At 42.8% G+C, this 14,196-nt stretch overlaps 1 protein-coding gene across 1 annotated transcript; it reads right to left on the minus strand. All coding sequences in view use genetic code 11, as the record gives it.

Moving 5' to 3' along the window:
* Positions 1–1,682: 1,682 nt before the first annotated feature.
* Positions 1,683–13,766, minus strand: EGR_05080 (Protein tyrosine phosphatase-like protein PTPLAD1; the record flags this gene model as incomplete). Its single annotated transcript, XM_024494329.1, has 11 exons — positions 1,683–1,768; positions 2,823–2,954; positions 3,118–3,224; positions 3,918–4,030; positions 5,212–5,339; positions 5,434–5,544; positions 5,742–5,805; positions 7,352–7,606; positions 8,537–8,656; positions 8,718–8,812; positions 13,592–13,766. The coding sequence occupies 11 exons, from the start codon at positions 13,764–13,766 to the stop codon at positions 1,683–1,685; spliced, it is 1,386 nt and encodes a 461-aa protein (XP_024351278.1).
* Between the last annotated feature and the right edge of the window lie 430 nt (positions 13,767–14,196).

Here is a 14,196-nt window from a genome sequence, read left to right on the forward strand (position 1 = left end):
AATCTGAGCACGTCTCTTCTATAAAAGTTGAGCAACTAGTAAGTCGAAAGTCCATTCCAAGCACCGTTTCTTGCAGACAAAGGTGACCGTACACTTAAAAGTGGCAAGTTCATTCCTTTTATCCCATTTGCATTAACATGTTGACAATTCCATGTTACGATGCTAATATGCAAGTTAAAGCAGTAAGACATCATCGTGAGGAACAGGAAATGCTGTGTGCATATGGTAACACGGGTGCCTTATTTGGCAAAACAGATCCGAGGAGAAAGGATAGCAATCTTGTGAATACCATCTAGATGGACAAACAACCGTTAATACTACCAAAAAAGCCCGATATGATGAAATTTAAAGGATTGCAACCATTTGAAACTACGTAGTCCTGACGCATCACTTAATGAATAATGAGCACGCACTCTTCAATGACGAACTTCCACAGACGTCAAAATTCTTAAGTAAAGAGCCGAGGCGCCCCACAGCTAACACAGTCTAATATGGACTTTGGACTTGAGTTAATACCGAAGCTGTTTGAATGAAGGTGCTATAACCTACAACTCCACATAGATCTCCGCAAGGTGAACAAAGCTTCCGCGAACCAGTCACACGATTGACAAGTGCCAAATTACCGAAGTCAGCCTTGAAATTGTCATCAAAAGTAGTATCCAGTGAATGATTTTGCCAGTAAGACCCAAGACCGTTCGACGGCAGGGTAGTGAGCGATGTTGTCAACGAATATAGAATCCTGATTGAATGATGGATAAAACTGGAATGAAAATGAAGTCTCAAGGAGAAACCGATGTAGAACGCCAGATCTGCTAAACAACCTTCATCAAACGACTCAAATTCTAGACAATTTTTCACATAAGTAGCGATCGGAACACCCTCCAGCCGTTAACAGTATGAAGTCAGTGAAGCGCTTCTTCCCTGACACAGTTCCTGCAAAGCACGGAACTACAGACACAATGAAATCGGTAGAAGGCAACAGCGACGCCGGGACCAAACGCTTTCCCACACACAAGTAAGTCAAATGACTACCGCTTCTAGTTCATGATTGGTTTTTAGTGAATCAATGGTACAATGGCCGACACAGACCGAACAAGAGGGGGGACGTTCGGAGAAAGTGGACACGCAACCACCTAACATCATGTTTAGCACCTCGATATCTGTCATTACTTTCAATGTGTACCCATGTAACTGTGGATCCATCTCCCTTATTTACACCTGTCTCTGCATTCCTTCCCCTCTTCATTCCGGAGCCACATGTGCAAACCACAGTCGGTCCATGGATCAGTGTGCCCCACATTTGCAGAACTACCGATAGGTAAACTTCCCATCTCCCGTGATTCTACTTTCGCGTTGAGATGGTGTGAAACTCTGTCCACATCGCCCTCTATGGTAATGATCTACCAGCCCTTACATAAACCAATATCAGGGTTACTTTCAAACTCACATTATGCCTTCAAGGTTAACTGCTGTATCGCGCAACAATCCACGCGGCGTTGAATCGTTTCCAATCCGCCATCACGATCGGCTTTCCTGATACCTCAAGCACCCACCAGTCATCGATCAGCAAATCAGAGTAAACACCTAACAACACATAGAGATCAAATGAGAAAAGTATAGATGAGAGGGAGTGCGAATGGGGCACAGCACAGTGAGGCTTTGTTGGAGGTCCGTAACGCAGTTCATCTACCACCCGCTCTGCCACCAAACCTCAACGTCAGCTTCTTCCGCCGCTGGAAGTACATGTACCGCATTTGGTTGAAAAAGCCTGCAAGAGAAATTAACTCTTTTTATAATTACCACCCACCAACACTACTGACCTTTAAGGACCATTATGATTTTATAACAAAGCTACCCCCAGACCCTTATTTTTTTGAGGCCTCCGGAGAACAGCTTAAACGCTGTATGCTTCTTAGTCCCTTTATCTATTTGTTATTCTATTCATTTAATCTAACCTCTTCTGCCCGCACCACTTCTGCTACCAATAAATCTAGATCCACACTCACTTACTCCACAAAATTTTCGAGGGCAGCTCTACTGCTATAGGCCGCAGATGGATGAAATGGTGAAGACACACAACAAAAGAGCCAAGGAAATTGTCGACTAATTAGTGTACATGGGAGTTCTAAGTTCTGGACCGTGGTAAGCAACGAAATTAATAAAACAACTCGATATGTTTTCACGGAAACGCCGAATGATGAATGAAATCTGAAGAGTAGACAATCCTCTGTTCCAATGATTCAGTAATGGCTCAGTGTCAAAACGCAATGAGATGTAAAGTAGAGGTGAGATCAGGAGTAAAACTGCATTGTGTTTCAACCAGTAACCACCTCTATAATAAGGTTTCCAAGAAGTAAATGCCATTAAGTGTGAAATGTGCGCGTCATGAAGCATTGAACGACTTAAACGATTAAATATTAGAACATTTTAATAACAGAGAGGATAACAGTGAAATTCGTTCGATTACGCAAGTCAAGAACTGTTTCTGACTGCAGTGAAACACCGTCTCACCAACTCTCAGTCTATTTTACTGTTTGCTTCAGTGATCTGGGACATCATTGCGGTGCTTGAGGCAGAGGAGGACAAAGAGCATAGAGAAAGATGCTCAAGACATGGGTGTAATTATGACATATGACGATATCGACACTTTCGAACTTCTGCAATTTGACCTCCGCATTAACGGCAGGCATTTCTGTTTACTTGAAACAAAATGGTCACCCAGTCCTTTCACAAAATATCTTCAGGGACAACTTGACCGAACGTCAAATGCAATCCCATCAACCATGAAGAAAAGTCACTCATTTATGAACCACGAGACCTACCAGGCAGCATCAGGAGAATGTAAATGTGCAGGAATGTGGGAAAGTCAAAAGATATGTTGGCAGGGTTAGGCATTTCAATACAGAAGCGCCGAGACTCCTCCAGGAGCGGCATTGCCAGGATGATGAGCTTGCCTAAAGGAAAAGGGAAATAAAGAAAGACAACAATAACCAATCAAAATTCTAAATTTGTTTAGTATGCGAAAATAGCAATCGATAGGGAGTTTGTGCTAGCCTTTTTAAGTCAGATGGCATACGGAGTGGGAAGGTTACAAGTAGACAAACAAGGATAACTCACCTTCACTCATGAAACCGATAGGATAGAGTGGAATCCAAAGGGTGTATCTCAAGTAGGTGACTAAGCCAATCTCCTCATCGAATAAGCGAAGGGCGTAGTAGGGATACCTTCAGAGGCGAAAAAACTAACATGCATTCGCCCCGAAATGCACACGCTCCACTCAAATATCAACTACACAGAGACATAATCCACATTATACCATAAACGACTATGGCTGGCAGATAAAGAGGCTTAAAAAGGCTACTCTGTCTGCGTGGAAGCGACTCGTATCGTTCCCATAGGTAAACTAAAAACCGCGTCGTCGGTAGTCTGGTGGGATACGAACAACAGTTTTTATCTGGAAGATAAGGTAATCGTCAGTTAATATAAAAGGTTAAGGCAATCACGAGCTTCGGTTGCATCACAAATTTAAACACAACAGGAGAAGATGATTTCAGATGTAAGGCACACAGACGCCAACGTGAAGGCATTCCTCCTCCATGCTTCAGCTCCGGATCAAATCACAGCTCGTGATTTGTCTTGCGATTGTGTGAAAGCCGGCTATGTGACCTGAGTGAGCAGCTGAGTGTGTGTGAACGAGCGAGTCAGGAGGTTTGCAACCACTGCAAATTTCAAGTAGATCGGATTCTTTGTTAATTGGGAGTGTTCCCACAGCTTTCAGCGCTTTGTAATATCAGCAACAAGTCACCTCGAAGTCTCAATATCCTCAGGTAGAGAGACCATCGCTTTAGTCGAAACTATCCTCTACAGTTTTTGTGGTTCAAAATCCATTCCAAATGAAGTGGACAAGGCGGACTCACCTAACAAGCTCGATCATACTCCAGGCTAAGAAAAGATTGAACACAACGGTGTCCTCTTGCAGTTCCTTGTGTGGCAGAAGTATTGCAAATAGTACCAAATTACGCCCAAAAACCTAAAAGGATTTATGTAAGGGCTACTTGGCATGAGGCAGTCAATAAATATGTCAAACAAATCTCGAGAAAGATACCAATCCGTCTGTGATGTGAATTACACTGATCTAACAGTTAACTTATGACATGATTTCCCCCTCATCACAATATTACTTTGGGATTATAGGGGGAGTCACGATGCCGCACGTAAAGAATCTCTCACGTACAATTTCCACTATTGGCAAGCTGTTATCTGTCCATTTTGAACAAAATTCTGATACAAATACAATTCTACAAAAAATCACCTTAAGGGACTAAGACGGGTTCATACTGGAATTGCATCAGGCGAAGCTTCCTATCTTGAATCAAATACCTTCAGTTCGGTCCCTAGACAAAGTTAATGGTCCGACGTTCCTGTAAAAACTGACTGCTAAACCTGCAATTGCTAGATATCTAAATTTAATAATTTTGATCATCAAATCGAATGGCAAATCTTCCTCAGGCAGGATTCCCACCAAGAGTCTTGTTGGTGACTTTGCTCCATCGCGGCATTACTTACCGTCCATTTAAATTAATGCTAATGCAATAGATGCAGTGTCGCACCAACGTTTAATATGTTTTGATTATTCCAGTAGCCAGTGATGTCACATGAAGCTTCTCCAGACGCCCAATCAAAGTGTGCATCAGATAGCACTAAATGTCCAAGCCACAAGATCGCACACCAATGTTTTGAGGGCTTTCAATGTAGGGACTGTGGTGTGAGAACACATTCAACGTAGTCAATTCCATCGAATCTATAGTCTCCATGAATCAGAACATAAACAAAACCAACAATCGTTCCGAGCTTGCCAACTATCTACTTAGAAACTAAGCTTTTGGATTAGTGGATCAGTTCTGGGGATCCTACATGGCGTATGGTTTCTACATTTATTACAAAATACCAGCCTTTTAAAAATTCTTTTAACTCCTTAATAGACAACCCATGTGTAGATGAAGCAGTACTCCTAGGACGCTTCCCACCGGTTTAAGAAGCGTGCATGACAGAACTCTGGCCCTCTTTATAAGTCCTGTCATAATTTCCTAACCAGAGTGACAAATTCCATTAGAAAATCAAACATAATCGGCTAAGTAGCACAAGCTCTAACACGATCTTTTCAGTCGTGCCACAGCCAGGAATACTATAAGCCCAGATGACAAACGTTACCTGTCCGATGGTTGGGAGGACACCGCCCTTGACCCACCCCAGAAGAACGTGGGCAATTTCTAAGAACGAGGCTAGTTGCAGCACCATTAAGCGATCCGCGACCATGTCAAAAACACGCTTTTTCATAGCTGTAAGAGTATTTAAAAGGAAACAGAAGCAAAAATTATTACTGAATTGATTGGAGTACTATTTCCACTCAATTTCGGTAAGGAGGGGACATACCATCGCCTTCTGTCCACCAGCCCCGAACAATCACACCGAAAATGTAAATGAATCCAGCCCACTGGAAGATGTTGAATAAGAGCAAGTAGATAACCAAAGGGTTCTTTATGTCTAAAAGGAGCCAGATAGGTGAGAGAAGTTAGTGTAAATCATTCCCATTCATGTAAATCTACTGTAGCTAACCACTCAATGATACATTCGTAAGAGAGAGAAACGGGAGCATCGCAAAGGAACGTTGTACTTAAGTACTCATCACCAGCACCTATACAAGCGATGTGAACACCACAAATAAACAGAAGGCAACTTACAGTTAAAAAATTCATCATACTGTTGCCTCGCTATTTCTTCCGCACGCTCCACATTCCGCTTTCGCTGAAGGAAGGAGGAATAATTGGCAAAACTGAATCAAAAAAATACTGATAATTCTTGTGCGATCATTTGAAATCCTATGCAAAATAGTGAACAGACTTTTGTAAAATCCACTGTTCAAGCGTTGGTTTATGAGTAAAACAGGAAGTATGCTAAGCCACTACGAGGGTATCTTCAATCTGATGCGGTCCGGCCTTCACATCAGCGGTGACGCACTAGACCTCCATTTCCTCTGCACGCTACCAATCAAGCTACCTCTGGACCCGTGTGCCTTGTAACTTCCTGGTGGTACTAAGTAGTAAAACTGATTCAATTAAAAGTAAATGAAGTACCCAAAAGCACACATTGATAGGGAATAGACTAAGCAGGCTTAATGATGAACGCCCAGCTTTAAAGTTCCATAGACTTCGTTAAAACACAAGCCCAGAAATAATGTACCATCACTTCCAAAGACTCAAAATTACAGGAGGATGGCCGAAATGGAAGCGGTTGAGCAACTTCTCATTTTAACTTTCCCTCTGAAACAAATTCCTTCCTATCGGAGTAACTACGAGCCACAAATAAGTAGATCCAACTCCAGTCGATTTACAACTCCACAAATTAACGTAATGGAAATCTACAGTCGACGCATTCCTTTATTTGCCTATTTTATATCCTTTAACGGATTGGAAAGCCCATCTCGCCCGTCTTTTACAGTTAGTGTTATGATTGGGCGGAAGGGAAGGTCACATATTTAATATTCGTGAGAAAAAAGGAATGGCTATCAAATGTCGATTCATTCGTCAGTTTCTCTCTATCTCGAGCAAGGACCAGCTAAAAAAATGTCCATCAGCTATCAACAAACCTGAATTAGAAAAGATGAAACTATCAGCAATATGGTCCGCAGAGAAGCAAGCAATCTACAAAACGATATAGACCACATGCTACTTATATGAGGGATGACCCATTGTGGGCTTTATAATCCAGGGTTCACATAATCTCCCAGGTAATAAAAACTCCTCCTTTCTCTCACAACTCTCGTACCACGCGATGATGAAAATAGCTTGGCAACAACCAAGGTATGCAATTGTAAAACTAGCCCCTCAAGAGCCTTATCTTATGTTCTTTAAAGGAAAACCCAAACCTATACTTCAAAGAAGAAGCTGAGAGTGCTCAGGCGCATCGAGAACGATGCTGAAAACGAAAATGAGATCAAGCAGCAAAACGAATCCACTTTAAGGCAATGAAAGAAGCTAACTATTTTGTAAGGCAAGCGCAAACAAAACCAGTGAAGCAGTCAGCACTGGAATTTCCCATTTTTCAATTCCATTTCACCGTCATTTTGGTGCAAAATGATTCAAAAATAGTGCCACAGCACCTCCAGTAAACGAAGCCGGGTCTATAAATAAACACGGACAACTGCCAAGACTTTCCTACTTGCTCTGGGTTATACAAAGAGGAGGTAGAATTAACGTCGTGAGTGAATTCGGTTGACTCCTGCTTGGAGTTCAATTTCACCCGAGTGTTAAGCTACTGTTTCCCGACTTTGACTTCCTAACAAATAACTCACAATCTCCTCAGCTGACGGTCGAATGCACTTAACGTTGGTTCGAGGTTGTGAATCCTCCTCGCTGCTGTCGCTTTCATCAGCATCGCCACCCGCAACGAGCATAGCCTTCACGACGGCCGAAGAGAGCCGATCGAAGTCGGTGCGCAACCAGGGTGGACGCTGGTTGGCGGCCTGTGTAAGTCGAGGCCACACGCCCGCCTCCCGCTTAACCAGCACTATGTTCACACCCGTCTCCGTCACCGTAAAGTCGGAGGTCTTTGGCGAGAAGGGAGAAAGGAAGGCATCATCAAAAAGCCTTAGGTCTCTGCCTCTCAACAGTAGATGGAAACTCAACAGAGGTCATGATAGTAAAATGCAAGTTATTGAGAGGCAAGTCGGTGGGATCCTTAAGCTTGTCGAATAATCTACCTCCTGGAAGTTTCAGTGTTAAGCTGCTAAAAACGTGAGACAGCTTCTCTACTTAGTAGAGGATCAGAATTTGCGAAAGACAGCGGTAGAGTGAAAACTCGGAAAAGATAAGCACGGTTTCAGGGAAAGGGTAGACGAAAATCTAGAGCTGATCAACTAACTTACTCTTCTTATACTAAATTACCATTTTTCATGCCCATTGTGTTAATACTTGAATCGAAATCCCTTCAGATAGATTGACATAATTACTGGCCGGTTGAAAATGGTTCGCATATGCTTAGTGATAGAAGGTAAAAGCTCAGGGTAGGCTCATAGCAATGGTGGAGGTTAATGGAAACAATGAACTCTGAACAATTTCTCCACTGTTCAAAAGTAACGAAAAATGCAAAGCAACTCAAAAAGGGGCAGCAATTTGATTCACTGTTCCTGTGGCTTCCATTCAAACGAGTCTGTTATTAAACCGGAAGTGGTAAAAAAGTAATAGAGAAGTTACAGACAATGGATGAGTTCGTGAAAACACATAAATGCCATGAGAAATTACAGGCGCTACTCTTGCTTCTCCAACATATTATATACCTAACTGAAAAGTCGCAACACCCTTATAATCTACGAATTTGCATAGAATGCATAAGTGTACGAAATGGAGTTTTCAACATCCTACGAAGGCTCAACACCTTTCAGTCATTCTGTGCAACCTAGGTGAAACTGTTTGGGATAGTAAGGTAAAACAGCAAGACACTGAGTAATTTTAAGAGTAGGAGACCAAATTCCAGTCACCACCTCATCATCGATCGGTTCGAAGAGGTCCAGAGAGAAACCATATTCCTGTAGTCCATTTGCACCCATTCCAGTGGCGTTGAAGTGGATTGAGGCATTGCCGATTTGCATTCGCGGGTCCTGCCAATGGAAAAATGGAAAAACGGACGTGACATGTACGGAAAAAAGAGCAAGAACTTACCTTAACTTCAGTTAGCTTCACGTTGATGAAAATTTTCCTCTCATCCTGACTCCAAAGTAGTGAAGGGTGATACTCCGGTTGCCCAGTGACCATAGCTACTTCGATCAACAAAAGAAAAAGCTGTTTTACCAATCTCTCGGATTCAAATGTGAGGAATTGATCTTCCAGTGGAGAGTTTCAAAAGTATTACACCAGTTACGAGAATGACTACCCACTAAGAAAGCGGCCTAATTCTGGTAGACTTAAAAAGGAAATCGTACTTTTGTAAATAGCTACTTTCCTTTCCTCGTCCTTATCTGCCAAAAGTAGATATGCATAGAAAACGACTGGATCAAGCAAGCACACTGTGAACAAAGCGAAAATATAGCCCATAATCACACATTCCAGTGAATGATTATGAGTGGGAACATTAAACCTAGTGCGACTGCAATAGGTAGAACCGAGTGAGAAGGAATAAATGATACCAGCTAAGGAACAAATTTTTACTGGTAGGATTTAGCTAAAAGCGGCAAAATTCCGCACTGTATCACCGCTTCTTCAAGGCTCCATACAATCCATGGATGCAAGAATTCGAGACAATACAGGCCCATGGCTTTAAAAATTCACATAAAAAAAGAGGAATAAAAAACACCAAAAAAGAGAGATCTTCCAAAGGAATTTTCATAAAAACAGACACATTCTACGTAACAAATGGGGATGTCACTGAAATCTTGAAATTCACGGGTTGCTTGCCCTAGATCGCAGATACAGATTAATTTCATCTCGAAGATAGGATCGAAGCCTGAACGCATCATGTCTCATCTGCCGAGCAGTTAATCCAGAATCTATCCATTTAAGATCATCTTCTATCAGGAAATGACAAATCCAACACATATACAAAATAACATAGATGCCACAATCATGAGCGTTTGATTGCTGAAGGCACGGAATAATCCGGAAGTCGGTTGCCCACTTGCAAAAACCACAAATAATATCGCTGGTTTCTTGAGCTATTTTAACCTCAAAAGTTGGGTTTTGTATGTTTGCTTTTGAAGGCAAAAGGGAATCCAGGTATAAGGACAAATTCAAATCACGTGAAATGACCAAAAGTGACCAATGATTTCCTTGGTTTTCATATTTCGGAGAGTTGTAGATAGGACAAAATATCCAATGCTTTTCAGCTAAATGCAAATGCTCAAGGACTGATTGGGGATTAGAGCGAATAAACACTGTGGCGACTGGGTGAAGTATTGATATATGAATATCCGAGATCTTCAGCGCGAAATTCTTCTCAATTATTTCACCGAAAAATTGAATTACATTATCAGTAAGCCACCCTTCTAAGCTCGCGATATCATAAACATTCAGCCAACAGTTAAGATCCTGATAGCTTTGGTCATATTTTAACAAGTCCATGGTCGGAAACCAATCCTAGATAACCAGTGTCATTGATAATAGGGTACCAGCCCACAGTGCGAAATTGGGTTGAAAGGTAAACGCCTCTAAAATAAGTGAATGTCTAATTAGATTTGGATAGAGCGGAATTTAAGCAGGTGGTGCAAATTGAACAGTGAAAATGACATACAAGTTTATTGTGTACTGAGTATTAGAAAGCAAAATGCGAAAATTAATGTACTAAATGAAGATGGTACACAGCAAAAATTATCACTACAATGTTAAGCGTATGCGACAATCACAAATATTAATCTTTACAACCTTTTGAGATCTGTCCATGAAAGTCTTAGGGCATATTATTGCAAATTAGTTTCCAAAGGTAGGACTGTTAGAGTACGCGACGTCTTTCATACGCTATGGATAACAAAAATGGTTGACATTGACCAGCGTGGAGAAAATATGCTGCGAAAACTCTTAACAGCAGTATTGTCACCCCCTATATATAGATGCCCATAATCCATATTCTTGTGCAACTCGTGTGCAGGTTCCAAGGTCATGAAGGCTAGTGTGGAAAAAAGGCGCACCAAAAGAATTACACCAGCATCAGCATTGGTGGACATTCCCTTAAAGAGGATGGCATGAAACTCGAAATGTGCATTAAAACCAACAGACTTAAACCCCAATCCAACCCACTACGTCAGAGAACACTTCCATTTTCACGCGTCCAACCACACAAACCTCTTCTCGGCTGCCACGGAGGTCGGGTTAACCCAACACACCGAGATGGAGGCGTGCTGTACTACCATAACCCGACTCGTCATCAACCAGGAAGAACAGACATTCGTCAGAGAGTTCATCCCCCACTACCAAAAGTGGGCACAGACAACGAGGAGTACACAAGCACCCTTCAACCGCCAGGACAATAAGACTTTCGCGGCTCACTTCCAACCAGGCTCGCTGCGTGGATTAACGTCCAATTCAGACACGGAGTTCGCTCACCCACTAGGATCGAGAAACTCCGCAACACGAACACCAACTGCCTCAGCAAACCGGTGAAGTTCATAAAGAGGAAGCGTTAGGATTTGCTTTCGGTCCCACGCTACAACAACCGCAACCGACGACCAAACTCGGCTCCCCTGTATCGAGCTCCTTCACGTTATGCACCACCTGTAAGTGAGTCCTCCTTTTCCCTATCCTATTGGCTCCCAAACAGCTCCCATTCGTTCGTGCAAGCCCCAGACAAGCCAGAAGGACGTTCATACGATATCCTCTGGGACACCGGCGCAACTAGTTCAACTGTACATGTCAAGGCTTTCTTGAACCTTTGTCACAGGATTGAGATCATTTCGCCTTCTATCAGGTTGCATTCAGCAGAAGGGAAGGAGATGGTAGTAGAAGGGGAGACGTCATCCCATGTCAACACAAACGAGGAAGCATGGGTAGTGAAATTTGGTGGCCTAGAACTGGCTTGGGAGGTGGTTCTTGGTGTCAACTGTCTGCGCAACATCAAAGCTATTCCGAGTTTTGCGGAATACATCCTCTCTACCCATTAAGACTCTGAAGCCATGACAGCTGCTACGCTATTGAGGGAAGGCATCTGCGATATTTACGATGCAATATTCAAAGCTCCAGCTATGCCAATAGGCAATGTAGTTCAGTTCTGGGTGCAGCTCACCTAAATCTCCTGCAACGAGAGAAACGGACTCCGGAAACTGCTGATTAAGTATGCGAACGTAATTGCATGGCAAGGCCCTAAGCTGGGACTAACAAGTGTCGTCAAATATACGGTTGAGACTAACGAAGCCAGACCCATCTGACGACAATCCAGACATAATTAACTCCCTTTGCTAGAAGATGCAAACCGTCTGCTCGAAGAGACGATCGAAGACGAGGTCATAAACCCGTCAATGTCACAATAACCCTCTCAAATTGCTCTGATAGAGAACACCAGAAATTTACGGCTGTCCGTCGACTATGGGTATTGAACGTAGTGACAAAGGATGCCCTCCACTGCCTCACATAAACGAATCCTTGGACTTCTTACAGGATTAAAACCGACTCGACGCTTCAGACTTAAAATCGGGATGCTGAGAAGGAAAGTGGTGGAAAGTGACAGGGAGAGAACAGCTTTCATAATGTTGAATCGACTCTTGAATCCCAGACAACGGCTAATGCAAATCGCACCATCTGAATTACTCCCGAAACATAGTATAATGTACCTGGTTAATATTAATGTAATTCGGAGCATAACACTAATCTCAGATTGGTGGTAAAACACTTTCAGAACAGAGAGTTGACCCTAAACTCAAAGAAATGGCCATTTTTGCAGCCCTAGGTCAACTTCTTGGGACACGCTGCCTTGTCAGATGGGAAGGCAGTTACCGCATGCCGCACAAAACAAGTGAGGACTTGGTCAACACTAACCAATCAGACGAAACTCCGCCATTCCCTGGGCTTGACATTCTAATACAGGCATTTGTAAAGGTTTTGTTAAAATCGCAAGCCCTCTGGGTAAATTGGAGGAAGAGATGGCGAAAACGAAATGCGAATGGGAGAAGGAGTATGATGAAGCGTTCAAAGAACTGGAGCGAATGCTCTACCCTGCACTAAATCTATCATTGCCCAACTTCGACCCAAGCACCTGACCATTTTCACAGGATACTAACGCTAACGATGCGGCCGTGAGTGGTGTGCTCTTACAAAGGGACAAAGAATGAAGGGAACGTGTCATCGGTCACGCGAATACAGGACTCAACAAAGAAATGAGACGAAAAAAGCAGTGCAACGTTAACTATGCTGTCTTCACAATAGTAAGATACTTCAGACATCACCTGATAGAGAGAAAGGTCATCATGAGAATGGGTTATCAAGCGTTGACCTGGTTGAAAACAACAAAGGAAATAGACCGTTCGGTTGCACGACAGTATGAGGAGCAGAAACAGCAAGATATCATAGTGCAGTACAGCACAGGAAGGGGGATACACACAGTAATGAAGCTGCCCTATCTAACAGGCCAGCCCCGGCAGAAGCAGGTGGTGTCATGGTGGATACCATATTCCTGAGCTAGCGCGCTAAATGTAATCATAGAAATATGTAGAGAATCCATCTGGACACAGCTCTCGTATACGGTGTGGAGGTAGACACCGTGTTGGAACTGGTGGAATGGCTATTTTCAATCCGTCCTGGTGTTGATTAATAGTTTTATAGGCGTATTGAGTTAATATATGAAAATTTAGTGGAGATATTTCTGTTAAGTTAGTCAATAAGTTAGCTATCTGCATTTGGGAAATTGATGGTTTCTTTGTGCCAGCTGAAGTCGTTATATTACGGTCCAGACTCCTTTTAAGGTAGTAATATGGGACAGTAGTTTGAAAGAACAGAAGGGTGAGGAGGCTACTTGAGCGCCCCGAAACTTCTCTATAGTCGAAAGGCGTCAGTACTTGAGCAGGAGTTTAGTACGGCAAGATTGGGGCGCTACTGGCATGCTCAAGAGGCCAGACCGCCCCGTGGGGTGGCGGTGCCGGAGATTCTGTGTGGTCCCTTGCTATAATCGAGAATTGAACAGAGTACCACTGCTTTCCTCTGCAAACATGGTCCCAAGGCCGTACTGGAGGGCCACAGAGATCGAAGCAGTCGCCTAACTAAACCCAGTTTAATCAAACAACAAATCCTCATAATAACACATCAAAAATGAGCTTCAGAAGTCCTGCCTTCTATGAAATTTGGCTGAAGCAAAATTAGGAATGCATCAACTATGGGGCTGATTTTGCATCAATGTTACTTTTGTCAGCAAGACTTAAATTAGAGACTCATAAAAGTTTCCGAATGACTACAACATAGTCAGTAAAGTATGGTGAATCGTGGAATTGTCAATTCGATACGGCAAATTTTTGAATGGCTTTCGCTTTACATTAATAGTTTAAAAGTGCAATACTGGTAAAACCAACCGTAATTGCTGAGCTCCGAGACTTCGCCAAAGGAGAAAGAAGCCATAATATTAGAACAGAATTGGTTTTTCTACTGACACAACCGAGAGACCAGGCCACCCGGTCAAGGTACAATGGCGGAGATATAAGTGCCTTCGAAACTAAAACGAAAAGTTAAG

This window comes from Echinococcus granulosus (genome assembly GCF_000524195.1).
Source record: "Echinococcus granulosus chromosome Unknown EG_S00035, whole genome shotgun sequence".
Classification (NCBI taxonomy): domain Eukaryota; kingdom Metazoa; phylum Platyhelminthes; class Cestoda; order Cyclophyllidea; family Taeniidae; genus Echinococcus; species Echinococcus granulosus.